Source organism: Mastigoproctus giganteus, chromosome 2 (genome assembly GCF_048544385.1).
Source record: "Mastigoproctus giganteus isolate SK-2022 chromosome 2, ASM4854438v1, whole genome shotgun sequence".
Taxonomy (NCBI): Eukaryota; Metazoa; Arthropoda; class Arachnida; order Uropygi; family Thelyphonidae; genus Mastigoproctus; species Mastigoproctus giganteus.
Window position 1 is genome coordinate 97,958,323 of NC_143576.1, and position 17,870 is coordinate 97,976,192.

Sequence of the window (17,870 nt, forward strand, 5' to 3'; positions counted from 1 at the left end):
ACAGAGGGACAACCACCTCCTTTTCCCTGCTAACAAAATTCCTGTATATCATTGACAACACCCCACGACCTGCCCTGGCAGCCTGTCTGCATTGCTCAGAAAACTTTATATCTGACTGCACAATTACTCCCAGGTCTTTTTCATTTTCTACCTCCTTAAGTGTAGTACCACACAATTGGTTCGTTTCTCTGGAGTTACTTCTACTCATATGCAGTACTTTGCATTTTTCAATGTTAAGCTTCAGTTGCCACTTCTCAGCCCATCTGCCCAAAATTTCTAGATCCTGTTGCAGTAACACACTGCCATTACTGTCATCAACAACCCTTCCAACCTTTGTATCATCTGCAAACTTCGACACTAAGCCTGATATACTTTCATCAATATCATTGATAAATATACAAAACAATAGAGGACCCAACACGGAACCCTATGGGACTCCACTAATAACATTAGTCCACGAAGAGTAGCATCCATTGATTACCACCCTCCGTCTTCTCCCACTCAAGCATCATTTTGTCCATTGTAGCAACTTACCGTTAATAACATTCTGCTCCAATTTGTACAATAGTCTTCCATGCGCAACAGTGTCAAAAGCTTTCCTAAAATCCAAGTATATGATATCAAAATTATTTTTTGCATTCAGTTCCTTTGTAACCAGATCATAATAACCAATCAAATTTGTCAGACAAGACTTTCCCTTAACAAACCCATGATGTGTCTGAATTATTGCTGCAGTCTTGTCTAGATGATCCTGCAATGCATCTTTAACCAGTGACTCCATTATTTAACCCGGAACAGAAGTTAAACTAACTGGTCTGTAATTACTCGTGGCACCCTTCGATCCCCCTTTGTGAATTGGGAACATATTTGCACATCTCCAGTCCGTGGAGACCTCCCCTAAGTCCAAGGATGCTCTCATAATTATGACTAAGGATTGCTTACTTCCTTTGCCGCCTCCTTTAATATAACTAGATAGTCCCATTCACCCCAGGTGCCTTTCTTATGTTTAACTTCAACAATTTCTCTCCCACTTTGTTCTCAGTTATTATAAAATCATTAAGCACCCTGTTACAATTTGATAACCTTGTGGCATTTTCAAACCTTAATAACTCCTCATGTGTGAATGTAGATGCAAAATACTCATTCAGTTTGTTTGCTATCTGAGCAGGATCATCAACAGTCGAAACATCGATATCAAGTGGACCAATCAGATTCATCCCCTTCCTTTTAGAGTTTATATAAGTAAAGAAATCCTTGCTGTTTTTCTTAGCATCCTTTTCCAAAGATTTCTCTTAATCTGCCTTCGCCTGCCTAACCTCCTTTGTGACTTGATTAGGGACTAGCTTATATATATCATAGGCTTCTGTGTCGCCTGATAATTTATATGCATCCCATGCATTTTTTTCTCTGCCACGAGTCTCATTAGTTCATTTGACAACCATTTAGGCCTTCATTTGACAACCATTAAGGTCCATCATATGAATTATACTAAATTCAAACATACTCGTATTTAGACCTCCATAGCCGAGTGGTCAGGAGCGGGTGTGCAATATCACACGCTCTTTGAGTAGACCGGGGTTCAAGCCCCTAACTGCTAAATATGGTCGATCTGTCAACTCGCACTGGACCAGCGTGGCAGATTATGATCCATCCATTTCCCTCAGCATGAACTGTTGAGGAGGCTTCCATCCTGCAGTGGGTTGATAATGGCTGAAGTTTTACTTGCATGTTCCATAACATGGCTAAGTTAGTCGGTCTCAGGCGAGGGTAGCATGGGTTTTTTTCTCCCGGAAACTCAGGATTTTCGTCCAGCAAACAGAAAATCGACCTTAGAATACATGCAATTTACAGACAATATGCACAGAGCAATGTGGCCTTAGTTGCTGATGCTCCTAAAACCCTAATACAACGACAACAGCAACTTGTATTTTCCGCCGACGAGCTCCAGACCGTTGAATAAAAATAAAATAAATTTTCTGTTTATACTCCGGGACGACCAAATGGGAGGAGTTCATAATATAGACAGAATACAAGAAACAGCACCGTATTCAGCAGTCACGGGCTTAGACCTCTGTCTTCTTTAGTTTTTAACTCTGATCCTTGTCTTCAGTTAATTTAAAATAAATATTATACAAATATATATAAATGTTAACTGTTTGTTTCCAAATCTCTTTTATCTTCACACTGAGATAGTTTTCCAACTTGGATTCCTAGTAACTTTATTTCACTAAATATGAAAAAGCAGCAAAATGACTTTTACCCTGGCGTTTTTTTTTCCCGCTAGGTCTCCTTAATCTATATCTGAGTTAATGTGAATTCACTCAACTGGCTATGTAATGCTGGCCAACCGAATGATTCAGTTAAGTAATAAGTAACTCTTAGTGGATGAACGAATCAGGAAGTGATAATAGTATATTTGTTAGATTAACTATCTGATTCCTGTGCAGATAAGAGAAATGCAATTTGTTTCCTAAGAGCTGTCCTATAATAGCTATTTGGCGTGTGAGAGAGAGAGAGAGAGAGATATCACGTGTTATTGTAGTTCTGTAAATACAAAAGTGCCTTTTTATATCCTTCTGTAATATAATACAAAATAAAGGCTGATAAGTATGTAGGATTTGTATTTTGCTTCGCTTCGAAAGTGCTGTGGCGGGTCGGTACCTGTAGTCTACGAGTGCACAAGCGTTTATGTGGGATGATAACATCTCTAACGGGATTACATTATACTAACAAATGCTTCTAATACATTTCATTAGTTATCGTGCGATTTTCGTTCCATGTTTATGACGTACGCATAGTTATAACGTCATAGTCTGTCGTAACGTCATTCGACATAGAATGGATATTGCAGTAATTTCAGTTCAAATCGTCTTAATAATATTACCTGTATTTCATAAACCTTTCCGAATGCTGAACGAATTCTGCTGTTGTCGTTTACAAATTAGGTCCGCCTCTTCAGGGATTCAGTCTTCGGGAGTTTGCCTCTACCATTGACAAATGTCTCGCTCCTCGCGCCTCAGGGGGACCGTTGTCTCGTATTACCTTCTCCGACAGTCGACGCGGAGGCAAGATGAATTATCACAAGTTACAAGGTGAGGCGGCAGTAGAAGCAAACCCTGACCTTCCACCTAGTGATCCTGACATTACAAGTTCACCCAGTAGTACAGAATGTTCGGATTACGACCCGGAGGTGGAAGATGACAGCAGCACCAGTGAAGACGGTAAGTAAGGACAAATATTTCTTTCCGTTTCAATTCAAATTTTTAAAATTTATAAACTGTTTTATTTGTATTTGTTGCTGTGGTAATTAGTTTATTGTTAGTTACCATGATAACTAGGGTTTTCGCCATGTCTCAGTCTTTTCTAAAGAAAGAAACAAAATATTCCTCAGATTGTATTCTGTGATTCATTTCAGTTAGCAACAGCTATACTTCAGCATTATCAGCAGCAGTGGCCGGCTAACCACCAGCCACTGCTCACACCTGCTAACTCAGCACGTTGTGAAAAAGGGCCCATAAAATTACCTCACGTTATCGACGGGATTCGAACTCGGGTCTTTTCCACTTCGTGTTGTGGTCCTGAGGACGGTGATTCTACCAATTGTGTTACCCACGGGGGTATATATATTATAAGACTGCTTTGTTTCGTTGTTTACTGTTACTAATACTAAATGAACCAGGTCCATTTAGTATTAGTGGTCCAAGGTTGCCAGTTTTTTAGGGAGCCTTTATCATGTGTATGTTTTCCATTGTTTAAGAATTTGTGTCATTTTTATTTATGAACAATAAAATCTTTATTTACTTTCGAGATAAATATTTATCATTTTTTCTAAAAATATGTAAGCCGCCGAGTATAAGAGAGCGAATCATGGTATTTCTTCAGACGGTTCCGTTCTAATACTTCTTGAATAAAATTACTTTTTCACAGAATCCACTGTTTTTCACCATGCAATAATTTAAACTTCAGCCACTGAAGGTACGAAGAGACAGTTACGGAGTTAATTGTATCATCATACTATTTAACTGTGTCACAAGTCAGTGAAAAATCTCATTGATTCTTCACTGTCTTTTCTCAGCCCTCGTTCCCTCATATTTTTCCCTTCTGATCTGAAAATTTAATTACAAATACTGTATTGTGGTCCGTGATTAGGTTTCTCAGGTTCATTACCCTTTGTGCATACTGTACATCATTTCTTTTGATCCTCTTCCTCCAAAATATTGCATTACACAACTCTAAACTCATCTCAATGCTTTGCTTCAAACGTGGTTTTTAATGTATGCACCATTTAGATACAGTATTGATTTCTATTGTAATTTTCTATCACATAAATATGTTAAGAATCGTGTTTTGCAACTAATGATGACTGTGATATATGGTATTTCGAGGTATGTAATGTGTATGTGAATAAGTTATAAGTATGCATATACATTACATACGTCCGTCTGTACTGTATTTTTATCTACTCTGTCTATCAGCATTGTAAATAGACGCAATAAATGATGTGATAAATATTTACGTAAAATACATGACCTTCTTCCGTGGTACCTCCTGTCATTATTCTAGGTGCGATGCCTACAGTTCTTGTTACTCTCATCTCCATCGTGTATCCAATAAGTGTTTGTTGGTCCCCATCCTTTGTTTAACCAGTAATGTGTACGGCAACTTATGCAAATAATGTATTTTGATAAACGTAAATGTTATTGTTAGCAATATATTGCATGGCCATTATTGGACGAAATTTCTTATGTACTTGGCAGTCAATTTGTCCATTGTGTTTTGGTAAATGAGTTATCCGCGTTATTCATCTTTAAGATATTTACATAGGCGGAACGTAAGAGGAACATCATTTCGTTCCGTTCAGGTTACAACATTGGGGGAGATACCCGTCCTATTCCATGCTTAAGTAGTGAATATCAGAATTTAAACGACGGAGAAAGAGCCTGGAGGATGACCATTCTGTGGAAGACTTGCAACGTCCATTACTCCAGAAGTTATTAATAATGTGCATGATCTGATGATGAGTGATCGACGATTGACAATTCAGTGCATTGTGAACGGCTTGGGAATCTCACATGAACGTGTGTACTACATAATAACAGAGGTTCTCGCTATGAAAAAGTTGTTGGAACGGTGGATCCCAAGTTGCCGACAGCAGATCAAAAACGCACAACTGTTGTCAAGTCAAGCGAAAATGTGCATTGTTTTCAAGCGGATTCAGCAAATTTCCGTGGAAGGCTTGTGGCCATGGATGACATATGGGTTCATCACTTTCAGACAGAGACAAAGGTGCAGTACAAACAGTGGAAACATAACTCTTCTCCCCCTCAAAGAAAGCCAAGTCGATTCCTTCGACTGACAAGGTGATGGCATCGATTTTTTTGGGATGCTGATGGAGTGTTGCTGATCACATCAGATCACAAATCTGTTATTGCTGTAATTGCACTGCATGAGTACGGCTTTGAAATCTTGGAACATCTCCCATATTCATCAGATCTAGCACCGTCGGACTTTCACTTATTTCCTAATTTGAAAAGTACTTGGGTAGCATCCGTTTCCTACCTACAGTGACGTCATTGCTGCAGTGGATACATTCCTGGAGGCACAAGAGAAAACTTTCTTCGCAGTTGGAATGACGGCATTGCAGCATCGGTGGCAAAAGTACACTGACTCCTAAGGGGACTATGTTGAAAAGTAACATGTTATCAGACTCCTCAAATAATCCCTTCACATATTCAGGCCACAAACTTTTCAAGTTCTCCTCTTATTATGTATGCACAGTCGTGCGTTCACGAGTCAGTTTTCATGTTGTGATGGCTGAAAAACCCACGGAGAAATCCTTTCCTTCTCTGCCGAGATAGGTTAACTACAGTCACAATTGAAGAGGCTCTTAAATTCCTCCAATCTCTAACCAGATTTAAAGCCAGACCTCTCCAAACGAGTGGCAAGTGGCCAATCCATTATAATGTCACGGAGGACTAAACACGTGAATCAAGTATTTTTTGTTGTAATTCCGCATTTCTTGCAATGAAGCTGATTTTCTGTAGATATGCTACTGGATTTTTTGGATAATCGCAGTTATAATTAACAACACTGATAGCTTAATGCCAATTACGAATGAGGTCCGAATCATCCTCACAGGTCCCGGTTAGTGCGTTTCTGTTGCAGAGTTTCTCCGCTGCACGAGCTCCCTGAGAGTTCGCATCTGAGCAAAGGGCTTGATAAACAAAAGAATGCCCATTTACTGTTACTCTAATGAAATAAGTTTGAAGTTGAGAAGTGATGCCAACTAAAAAAAAAAAATTAAATGTATAGAGAACATGTTAGAGGGGAAAGACGAATGTCTCGAAAAAAAAGCCACTGGGAAGACTTCACTAGAAAGACAAGAACAGCGTAACTTTAAAAAGAGAATAAACTTTAATAAAAGTTCGCCTGATAAAGACAACATTGTTAAGAATAGCACATGTGATGATTTGAATTCTTAGTTGAAACATTACAAGGCGTACTAAATCTGAGGATTTTAGTACGCCTTGCAATGTTTGTTTTTCGCCTGTGCTGAACGTTCTCGACGTATCTATCAATACCTACCTCAGTTGTGCAGAAAAAACTCTTCACATTTCTATAGAAATTCTTTTCTTTAAAAATCAATTTCAAACATCATTTATTGATGCTGCATATTTTCCTTAAGTGAGTGCATTCTGTTTCTTTGACTCGTTAACTTTTTTGGGTGTTGCAGGGAGATTTTTTTTTTTTATATATATTGAAATGTAATTTATGGCTTCAGAAGGATGTCGAAATGGCGTTGTGCTTGATTCATCCCATCTCCGTATATTAGCAACACATCTCTCTAAGTACTTTGGAACAAGCTCTTGATATTAAATCGGCAACCGAGTTTGCTCAGAAGTTACGATTGAAATGGGCAACGGAAAAAATCATTGAACGGTGCGCAAATATTCAAAGGTATAAAAATAGGAAATAAATATGGCGTGCACTGAAATCAAGTGCATGGAAATATAACAGTGCTCCAGACGCAACATTATCCCTTATAAAAGAAGTTATTAAAAAATGAACCGCGAGCAAGAGGTCACTTGTGAAAATGGTGCCAGAATTCCGTAAGGCATATGCAACCTCTGGCGGCATTGCGGTAATGCTGATAGGCAAAGTGTTCGTTGTCTAACGGCACTAGGGGTTTCCACCCCCCACCCCCATCTCCGCTTTGTGTACTCTGTGTAACACAGAACTCTGTAAAGACCAGAGATTTTTACAAAAAGTGTAAATGTGTTGTTCTGTCGTGTAATGTCATGTTATGTTGTTTCTATGTTCTTTTAGCCGTTGGGCGCCTAATGGAGCCTCCGTTGCCCATACTTTGCCCTGAGGAGTCAGGTCTGGTGTCTATGCTGATAGACACTGAAATGTCTCATACGACAAGTGAAATCGCTGCGTACATGTTCACGGCATGGCTACTAAATTGTGAAAGACTGAACATGAAGCGCACTTCAGTGCTTCTCATTGTCTACTAAATAAATAAATGAATTTTCTTATTTTATATAAGTAACCCAAGCAGACCTTACTTTTTCCGATATTCGCTGTTTTGTCTTATTTTTTTTAAAATTACGATAATTACTGGCTTTCCTCAGTAAAGACAGATTGTCACGTGCTTCGCTTACCTTCAAACCTAGACAAATATACAAGCAGTCTACGTTTCCAAGTCACAGTCGAACCTGTACAGAACATTAAGTGATAATTTAAACACTTCTGAAGCACTTATTCAAATTGGATTACTGACATAAAGCTTCCTTTCATTAAAATTACATTTAACGTATCAGACAGTCGTCCATTGTCATTACATATATCGTGGGTATGTTTGTACAAATGAAAAGAAGAATGGTTAAAAGGATAATAGAGCGAGAGAGAGAGAGAGAGCGTAATCTAATTTTCTCACAGGGGCAGAAATACCATGTCATCTTCCGGTCTGCGATACAATGAAACATTTTGTTAAGAATTTTTTTATTTGATTTAATGAATAAAAATTTTATCAGCTTTACCGCATTTTGAAGGATGAATTTAATCTTGAAACTTGCTAAAGTAATATTTAAAGTATAAAATATATCGGATCATACATACCAAAAGTAATGAATTATTTTCGCTGATTTTCAAAATAAAAAGAAAACTAACTCGAATGAAGTTTTCATCAGATATGTTTCTTTCAAAATTTTCGTGAAATTTTTCTTAAAAAAACCATTTATTCACATAAGTTCTGCTGCACTTCAGATACATAATTTCTGTTTTAGTTTACTCAAATACAGATTTTAAAAATCAATCATAATTAAATAAAATGACAACATACACACTGTTAAAGTACAAATATTTGTACACAGATCGTTTTGAAAGGCATATTTTATTTATAAGAAATACAGCGTGATATAATATAACAAATGAAAAGTAAAGCTAAATAATATTAATTTAACTTTACTTTTCATGCATTAATACATCTTTTTTTTTTTTTTTAATATTTGTTTTTTCTTGTTTTCGCATTAATACGAAGATTCAACTAGTGTAACCGGAGATGTGTGATTTCTGGAATGCTCTAAGCTGAATAAGCTTACTATTCGTAACTTTTTTTTTTTTTTTTTCTGGATGAATAAACAACCTTACGGGTATGTTTCTAGAGCGAAAGACTTGAAATTATGAGGCTTCTCTGCTATGCTCCCATATCTGCCTTTGTATATTTTCTTCGATTTGACAATTTTCATTATTTTTTCTTGAAAGAAAAAAAGAAAGAAAGAATGGAAGAAGGAAATTGCATTACACAAATTGCTAATCTGACAGATCGCGTCGTCACACGTAATCCGATTTTATTTGAAGTAAAAATGCGCCTATACGCCATACAGTTGTGTATCGCAGCGATAAAAACAAACTGAACTTGATTCAAGCACAATCACTGAAGAATGTGGAAAATGTAAAGGGTGATACGGAATATTTTGCTTTTTCTGTTTTTCTTTTGCGCGTATGCTATTGTAGTTCCTTTATTCCTCTCCTAGTCATTCCAAGTAACGAATTTCGGACACGACTGACAAACCAAACTAGTGGTTATTCGTTCCTGCTCTAACAATCCATTAAATATTTTAGCATAAAGGCTCTTTTCTTGTAAAAACAAATACTTATTTATGCATTGCAACGACTTTCAGAATAATTCATTGTACTCAATTTTTTCTCAGAACTCTTTCGTTCAAACGGAACTTATAAATCATTAATAATAGGGGAAAGTCGTTCGGCACATAGACATGTTTTGTATCTTATGTATTGGGGACCCTAACTAGTTAAACTCTGTCGTGGTACGCTGTGATGATACAAAAACTCTGCAAAAAAGGCCAGATATGTGTGCAGTGCTAGGTTTGTGCTGTTGCATGTGTTGTTTAGTTGTTTCTGGTCACTTTTCTACCAGGAAGATGCGTCCTCCTGATAACCGTCTACGCCACCAGGAGGCGGGCTACAGTTGAGCTCGAACAGCTGCAAACCTCGAATGCCACGTACTAAATGTCCAAAACATTCAAAAATTAGCAAATAAAATCAATAATAAAGTAATAAAAATTATAAAAATAAAGGAATTGAAAAGTTTGTCCTTGCTGGCACCAGCCAGTGCTAGGCTGGTGCTAGCAAAGACAAACACAGTAGAGGAAAGAATAGCAGAAGAAAGAGGAGGAGGAGGAGGAGGAGGAGGAGGAGGAGAAAGAATGAAAAGTAAAAAATGTAAACACTTTATAGACGGACAAAAGTAAAAGCATGAATTAAAATGGGATAGAGAAAAAAGATAAAGATTTCACACAGGATAACCTGCGTCAGCAGTTGATTCTGCCTCAGGACGGTTCGAGGCCAGAAGGAGATATAAGACAGGAAAACATTGTACAAGCAAGATTAGGAATTGCCCAAGTCGAAGGTGGTAGCAAAGATGGTACTTGAGCTAAAGACGGTGACAGTGACGATGGTGGTATCAGAAATGGAAGCTATGGTTGCGATGGTCTAAACTGAAGGCGCAAACCGGAATAGGAGTAGTTCCCGGAATTGAAGCACTAGTGGTGAGTTGTTCATTTCTGGTGAAGGCTTTATGTGCAAAATCTTGTAGAAGATTAAATTTTTCTTTGGAGTCCAAGAGAGAGATGACTCATTGCCTAGAGGAAATGCTTAACACACAGCACACAGAGGCTGATGAAGATCCAAGTAATATGGACAGGTGAAAAGAACATGCTGCTAGTCTTCTGGGCTGCCACAGTTACAGAGGGGAGAATCAGACAGATTAAACACATAGCAAGTTTAGCGCGAAGGGAACCATGGCCAGTTAGAAAAAAAAAGTTTGGAGACTTGGACAGATCCATTTTAGAACAGACTTTTGTAAAGCAAAGTATACAGTATAAATATTTTTGTGACCATATCTTCGGAAGAAGAAGAAGAAACCGCCGACCTTGCCAGAGATGGACTAGGTGGTTCCAGCAACGAGTTCTTTCGTTTTAGGATCGCAGTGGATAATAAGAATTATGTCTGAAAAGTCAACGGAAATGGCATGTATAAGATAATATAAAGAACCTCAATAAACGATTCGGAGGTACAGAGGTAGGCAACCATTTAAAACCTGTAGCGCAGCTATCGAGACAATTCGTTCGCCACCTGAAAATATTTTCATTACAGTAAAATTTTCATAGTTAAAATGGAATTCGTTGTAACGGTATTTTACAGTATATGACTTTCTTCCGCCTTCCAACAAGCATTTCAATACTATGTTTATCAAATTCCTGTCCTCACAGGTAGCACAGCGGTTATAAGCATCTTCCACCCAAACCGGCTGGAAAAGATCGAGATTGGGATCCCGTCAGTAACGTGAGGATTTATGGGCTTTTTTTTACAACATGACTGATGTAGCCTGTCTGGGGCGAGAACATGATTGGCTTTTTCTCTCAAACAGGTTTTTCGTCCATAGAATAGGCAAGCCGGCAGAAGAATACCCGCAGTTGCAAACACAGTATACTGCGCGCGCGCGCACACACACACGCACACACACACACACACGCACACACACACGCACACACACACACACACACACAAAATTGCTAAAAGTAACTGGATATCTGCATGTTACAAAGAAACATTTATACAATATTTAATAATCTTGTGCCGGCCCAACTTTGGCCTTAATTGCACACTGCATCGTCGACTCTGAACCAATTTTTCATAACAGGACGGGCATCTTGGTCCAGTCTCCCTTCGGCACACCGGTTAATTCAGCCTCTGATTTGAGTGTGTTCTCCTTGCCTGTAGTCGATGTTCGAATTCGTCGGAAAGATGTTCAGTAGGATTAAAGCTGTGGCTCTGGACAGGCCAATGAAGCTTTTGCACGCCCATAGCCTTTAAATCAACAAGCTGTGCAACGTCACATTTTGTATTGCCAAGACAGAAAAGGGCCCTCCCATACTGTTGTTACACTTTAAGAAGAGCGGAATTGTCCAGAATGTCAGTGTATCGCATGGCATTTGTTCCAGGAATGACAAGCAATATTCCAAGTCCCAGGAATTCGCGGAGCAACTCTTTCATTCATCACTCCATAACACAGTGTTAAAATGTCCCAGAGATCAATTACAATGGGTTGTATACCAGAAACGTCGACAGTGTGCATTGCGTACTCTGATAGTTAATTTGTGTGCTGCAACTCTTCCGTAAAATCGAATGTCCTGCAGCTCCCTACGTATCGTTCTTATATTAGTATCAGTTCCTAAACCATGAGTATTCGATGACGCCTCGCAGAATTTACGTACCATTCTTCTGTCTGTTTTTGTTAATTTATTTCTGCGATCTACCGATCGTTTCTCGGCTGCAGTAACACAAAAAAATATTTTCCTTTGGCGATTACATTAGTCACCTTTGATGTAGGTTGTTGCTGTCTTGCCGCAATGGCACAGACAGATTGATCGAATTGATTGTTAATATTTCATCCTGTGAATTTCTGTTAGACGTCGCTAAGCTCAGCACCCCGTACCATCTACTGTATTTCGTTGATCCGCTTACTTTTGTCGCGGTTGCTTTTATACCTATTCCTGACACGTGGATAGCGCATACGGCTCATTTTTCACAAATACAAGGAGGGTGTCCAGATATTTTTGGTGATTAGTGTGTGTATACGCACACAGCTGAACATACACGGATAAGCCAAAATATGACGAGCGAGTCGTTATGCAAATCGAAGCAACTACTTCGCGTGCACGGGTCGGGACACGGTATTAAAAACACCTGATACCTGATACTGAGCTCCGTTAATCAGTGTTACTCTTGTTCTTCAGATGGGAAAGACAGCGGACTTAAGCGAGGTTAACAAAGGCCAAATTGTAATGACCAGACGACTGGGTCAGATCATATCCGAAACGGCACGGCTGGTGGGATGCTCACAGTCAGCAGTGGTTAAAGTTAAAGTTCGTGAATTCCCCCTCCTCGGATCGAGAGTGGTCCGAGGAGGGGGAACCCACGAACCGCCGACGACTTGTTGGATTACCACGGCTCATCGATGCTCGAGGTCAGCGACGGCTCTCCCGGATGGTACGTGGCAACAGAAGGGCGACTGTGGAGCAACTCGCCGGTAATTGGAATGCTAGTGACGGGAGTAATGTATCAACACGCACCGGAATCTTGTTCTCAGCTGTTCTCGTGCCATTTGTGACAGGCCGAACTGATATCATCACCTTTGCCGATGGTGTTTACTATCGTAAACACCATCGGCAATGGTGATGGTATCAGTTCTCCCATCAGCCCTGGAGACACTGCTGAATACATCAATACCTTAATCCTTCAGAAAATCCGGAACCTTGAAGCCTTCTTCTCCGGTTTCGGACTTCAAATCAATCCTGAGAAGTCAAAACAGTTGACTTTCTCTCTCAAACGGAGTCCAACAATAGTACAACTCATTTTAAGAGGATCCGCGATTTCTGCCGTACAACAACATACAGATCTTTGCTTTATTTTTGATCAAAAGCTCTCCTTTCTGCCGCACATAGACCACTTGCAAATAAAGTTCTGTCGACTCCAGTGGATGATTAAACAACAACTAATGCATGTCCATGACCAGGCTGTTGGGTGCAGATATATCAAGCCATGTGTTTATCGGGACTTCAACTGCTACGACCCATCTTAGACGGATTTTCGCGGGGGAATTCTGTCTACTGAGGTGGGCCATATGGAAATTTCGCTTCTCCCTGCACCAAGGACCCCCCAGATGGCGGCAGCTCTCAACATCAGACGTCTTACTGCCATCATTCACGAGAGAAGACAGACTCGTCTTTGCCATCAAACTGATGGTCGTCATTATTTCAGTACCAGATTTCTGGGCTAACTGCGGATGGAGGATCCCGGTCCCGAGCTTCAGGGCTAACCCAATCCTAAAGGCCATTCCAAACCGGTTAAAGTTATCTGGTCGGTTCCTACCTGTGCAAATGCTGCAAGACATACAGTCCTTGGACGGCGACCTCTACAAATTTGTAATCGACAAGGAATATAGGCAGAAAGTACTCGGTCGACTTCCTTCCCAGGAGAAGAGAAGCCACCAGAGGTTCTCCTGGATCCTACACTGGTGTGCAAAACTTAAGGACCAACACTATTTCTAAAGGTTACAACCACAAAATCTTTACTTAAATTACTATTTATTGATGAGAGTAGATTCAGTCTCAGCAGCGATTCTGGACGTCAGCTAATCTGGTAAGAGGTTGGTACACGGTATCACCCCCACAAACATCACTGAAAGGGATCGATATGGCGGTCGAGGTTTTCTCGTCTAGGGAGGCGTTATCTTGGATGGACGTACACAACTCCAGATACTGGAAGACGGTACTGTAAACGGTGCACGCTACTGTACTGAGGTAATCCTTCCCCATGTGCGTCTGTTCCGAGGTGCCATTGACCGAGAGTTCGTGTTTATGGATAACAACGCCACACCCCGTCGCAATGCAGCTGCTGATATGCTTTTGGAAAGTGAGGACATCGTCCGTATGGATTGGCCAGCCCGTACCAGCGATCTAAATCCCATCGAACATATATGGGACGCTCTAGGGAGACACCTAGCGGCACGTCCACACCCACCAGAAAATGTTCACCAGCTGAAGATGGTGCTGACAGAGGAATGGACGATGTTACCCCCAAGAACTTATCAACAACATTGTTCTAAGTATGGAAAGGCGGTGCAAAGCCTGCATCAACATTAGGGCTAGCCATATCTCCTCCTACTGAGGACCACCTCTTCCCTTTGTTCCATCTTTGGCAGTGATGCATCTGTATCATGGCAGCCAGTGCTATATTGCCATTTTTGAATAAAGTCCCTTTGTACCGTTTTGTTTCCGTTGTTGTGTCGGTGTTGTTTCTTTCCTCATTCCTTTGGTATGCTTTTCCCATATCCAGGCCACTTCTGTAAGAAGCTACAGGTGAAAACCTGACTGGTCCTTAACTTTTGTACACCAGTGTACTTTTCCTGAAGGCACAGTGTATGAAAAATCTCTAGCCTTTGAGACGGCATTAGAAAATATTTTCAAAGAACTATCAAACAAAATTACAATAGGTATTAGATTGCAGATTGCAAACATTTTCAATAAGATGGAAGCCATGCTAATAGAGACCTTCCTAGAAAATGAAAAGGCAAACGTTAAGATACAACTCTACCAACGATGTGGGGCAAATCAAATGCAACGGCGTGCCCTCACATTTTCCCAGGGGTTGAGGAATGTCTCAAACCAATCACAACCAAACCTAGAAGGGCAACAAGAAAAAAAAGCCACCAATCTTGAAAACACCAAACTTGGTGGTTCTCAGACCGACAGCCCTGGAAAACACTGAAAATGGCTAAACCAGCGAAGAACTATAGGTTAAATTTATGAAAGAGATGAAAGATGACGAGGACTACCAGAATTAAAGCAATAAGAAAAACAAGAAGCACAGGACAGAAAATAAGGAAGATATATAGACAATAATGGAAAACCCAAAACTTGCCAAGTTAGGGCTAACAGCGTAGCCGCCAAAAAAGCGTCGTCCTGCAATTATAATATATTTTGTAGACAAAGACGTAACGCCTGATCAATTAGCAACTAAAATTGTCACCAGAAATCCGTCTGCGCGGATAGCACAGTGCTACCGTCATCGTCCTCCCCACACCGGTGGAAAAGGCCCGGGTTCGAATCCCGTCGATGACGCAAGGAACTTTAATGGGCTTTTTTCGCTCCGTGGCTGAGTTAGTCGGTCAGGCGTAGATAGCAAGGTATTTTCCGCCAGAAACTGGGGTTTTTTCGTCCAGCAAAACAGGCAAATTGACCAGAAAACACATGCAATTTACAGTTATAATACATATATGGGTATATATTAGAAATAATGGGTGGCGCTAATATAATAATTTGAATTTGTCACCAGAAATCTAAGGAAATTAGCCCAGCATGCACAAGAAAAATGCACGGTAACACCAAGGTATTCAAACGGAAAAACTCCAACAGAATATATATATAGAATGGGGATACCACCGATTCCGGGAACATGCAGCAGTGCCGAAATGCTTCTGGTGCTGCAAGTTCGGACACACAACCCACACCTGTACTCAGACAACGCCTACCTGCGGCCACTGCTGTGGCAAGGGCCATGGGTACAAAACTTGCCCTAACAGGGAACAGAACCCAACCTGCGCCAATTGTAAAGCAGCCAAAATGGAATACACACATTCGATCACAGATCCAAACTGCCCGTTCTGTATCAAAGCAAAGGGTCAATACCAAATGAGAACCGACTATGGAGGCAAACAATATGAAATATAATACATCCAAAATAGAAATCATCCAACAAAACGCGCAAAGAGCCAGAGCAGTGGCAGAACAACTGAGAATATAAGCTGACGAAATCAGTGCAGGCATTCTCATACTCCAGGAGCCGTACACCCACTCTAAACGGGTGTGCGGTTACCCAACCACATATAAGATAGTACACGAAGAGAAAGATACCCCTTGGGCGGCGGTAGTGGTGCGCAACCCAGACTACACAGTAACGAAAGTTAAACAACTGTGCTCATCATGGGCGGCATGTTCCCACGAATTGACGCCACTAGGTCAATTCTACCTAGTAGCACTGTACTGTAGACCGGGGAGGACATTACCCCAGCTACACGATACCTTCAAGCCTTGGTAGACATGCTTCCGGACCAGAAAATAATCATAGGGGGATGTCCCCGGACAGAAGCGGAACTCGGAACGGGCAAATACTAGACGAATAACTTTCCAACTCCCCGATCGTGGTGCTAAATAGGCCGCACCAACTGCCTACATTCTGTAACACACTGTGGGAGGCCACGATCGACGTCACGCTGTCCATTAGGAACCTGGCGGGCTATAAAAAGGACTGACTTCTTCGGGATTCGTGGACAACGTCCGACCACAGAGTGGTTACCTATCAGATGAGCAAGATCACTTGACAGAGCCCCAATATCCAAGCAAATACAAAGCCACTATGCCATTCGCAAAGCAAATTGGGAACGTTTTAAGGGAATCCTAGTACCAGCAATGGCCCAACACCTAACTGAGACAAATCAGCTCGAGGAACCCAACAAAACCCAAACTAAAGTAACCAACATAACAACAGAAGCCAGCAATGTAGCAATAAAAAGAAGAAACCCGTTCTCGGGGGCTGTTCCCTGGTGGACCTTGGAAATTGAACAGCCCAGACGGGAAACAATTAAAAGAAGAAAACAATTCCAATGGGCAAGGCGCACATGGCCGGCCCATGAGGTTCAAGCTTTAAGGGAAAGATATAGAGAAGCCAGAAACAGGTACACAAATGCGATCGTTAAGAGCAATCGCAAGGAGTGGGATGCTTTTGTCAACACAATAGGGAACACCGAACCCTGGGGAGTGGTATACAAGATAGTCACGAATAAACTTCCCAGGGGTGAAGTTATCTCAACCACCCAAACACCACAAGGTGATTATACCGCCACGTAGCAACAATCTATAAGCAATATATTGGATGCCATCTTCCCGGAACCAATAAAGCCAACACTGCCAGAGCAACTTAGCATCTGTCAAAGATAATGAAGCTTACTCAGCGGACACTCGAGAGCCACCCTTCACACAGGATGAACTACAACAAATAACAACCCAGAAAAGAAACAAATGTCCAGGCCTGGACTACTTAGAACCCGAAATCATTAAGAAGATTGTGGAGATCGTACCAGGTCTCCTCTTACACCTATATAACAGTTTCCTGGCTAAGGGCATCTTCCCTAAAAAATGGAAGACAGCAAAGACAAAATTAATCCCCAAAAATTCGAACAAACCACCCCACCTGCCAAATTTCTATCGTCCAATAGCCCTGCTGCCAGTTGCAAGCAAACTGCTTGTAAGGCTACTCTATACAAGGATAAACCAGCATTACCAGACAGCGAAACTCACAGAGATATCGCAATAGGGATTCAAGCAGGGTTCGTCTACTGTGGAGGCCTTGCGTAGCCTATTGGATTCAGCAGCAAACTAATAATAAATACCTATTAGTCATCTCCGTTGACTTCGCCGGGACGTTAGACATCATTTGGTGGCCGAGCGTCCTGGAAAGACTAAGGCAGGCAGACGTACCGATTAACCTATACTGCATAATTAGGTCATACCTCTCCGAGAGACGCATCATCGTGGAAGCAACTTATGGTACATGAATCGTAGTGTCCGCAGGGGCTGCCCACATGATTCTGTTCTGGACGGGTTCTTGGCTTTGCACCTCGGTGATGTGCGCTCCCAGGCCTTTGCCGATGATTTGGTCCTCACCATTGCTGCGGATAGCAGGGCCCAGCTAGAGGAGAAGCAACCAGGCAATATTGATATTGT

The 17,870-nt window shown here is 41.0% G+C and overlaps 1 protein-coding gene across 1 annotated transcript in view; it reads left to right on the forward strand.

The window, feature by feature from the left end:
- LOC150089448 (uncharacterized) overlaps positions 1-17,870 on the forward strand; it is a 105,229-nt gene that overhangs the window by 46,393 nt on the left and 40,966 nt on the right. Inside the window, exon 2 of the mRNA XM_090368603.1 lies at positions 2,946-3,221. Within this exon, the coding sequence (XP_090224729.1) occupies positions 2,946-3,221 (276 nt within the window). The remainder of the gene's footprint in view (positions 1-2,945; positions 3,222-17,870) is intronic.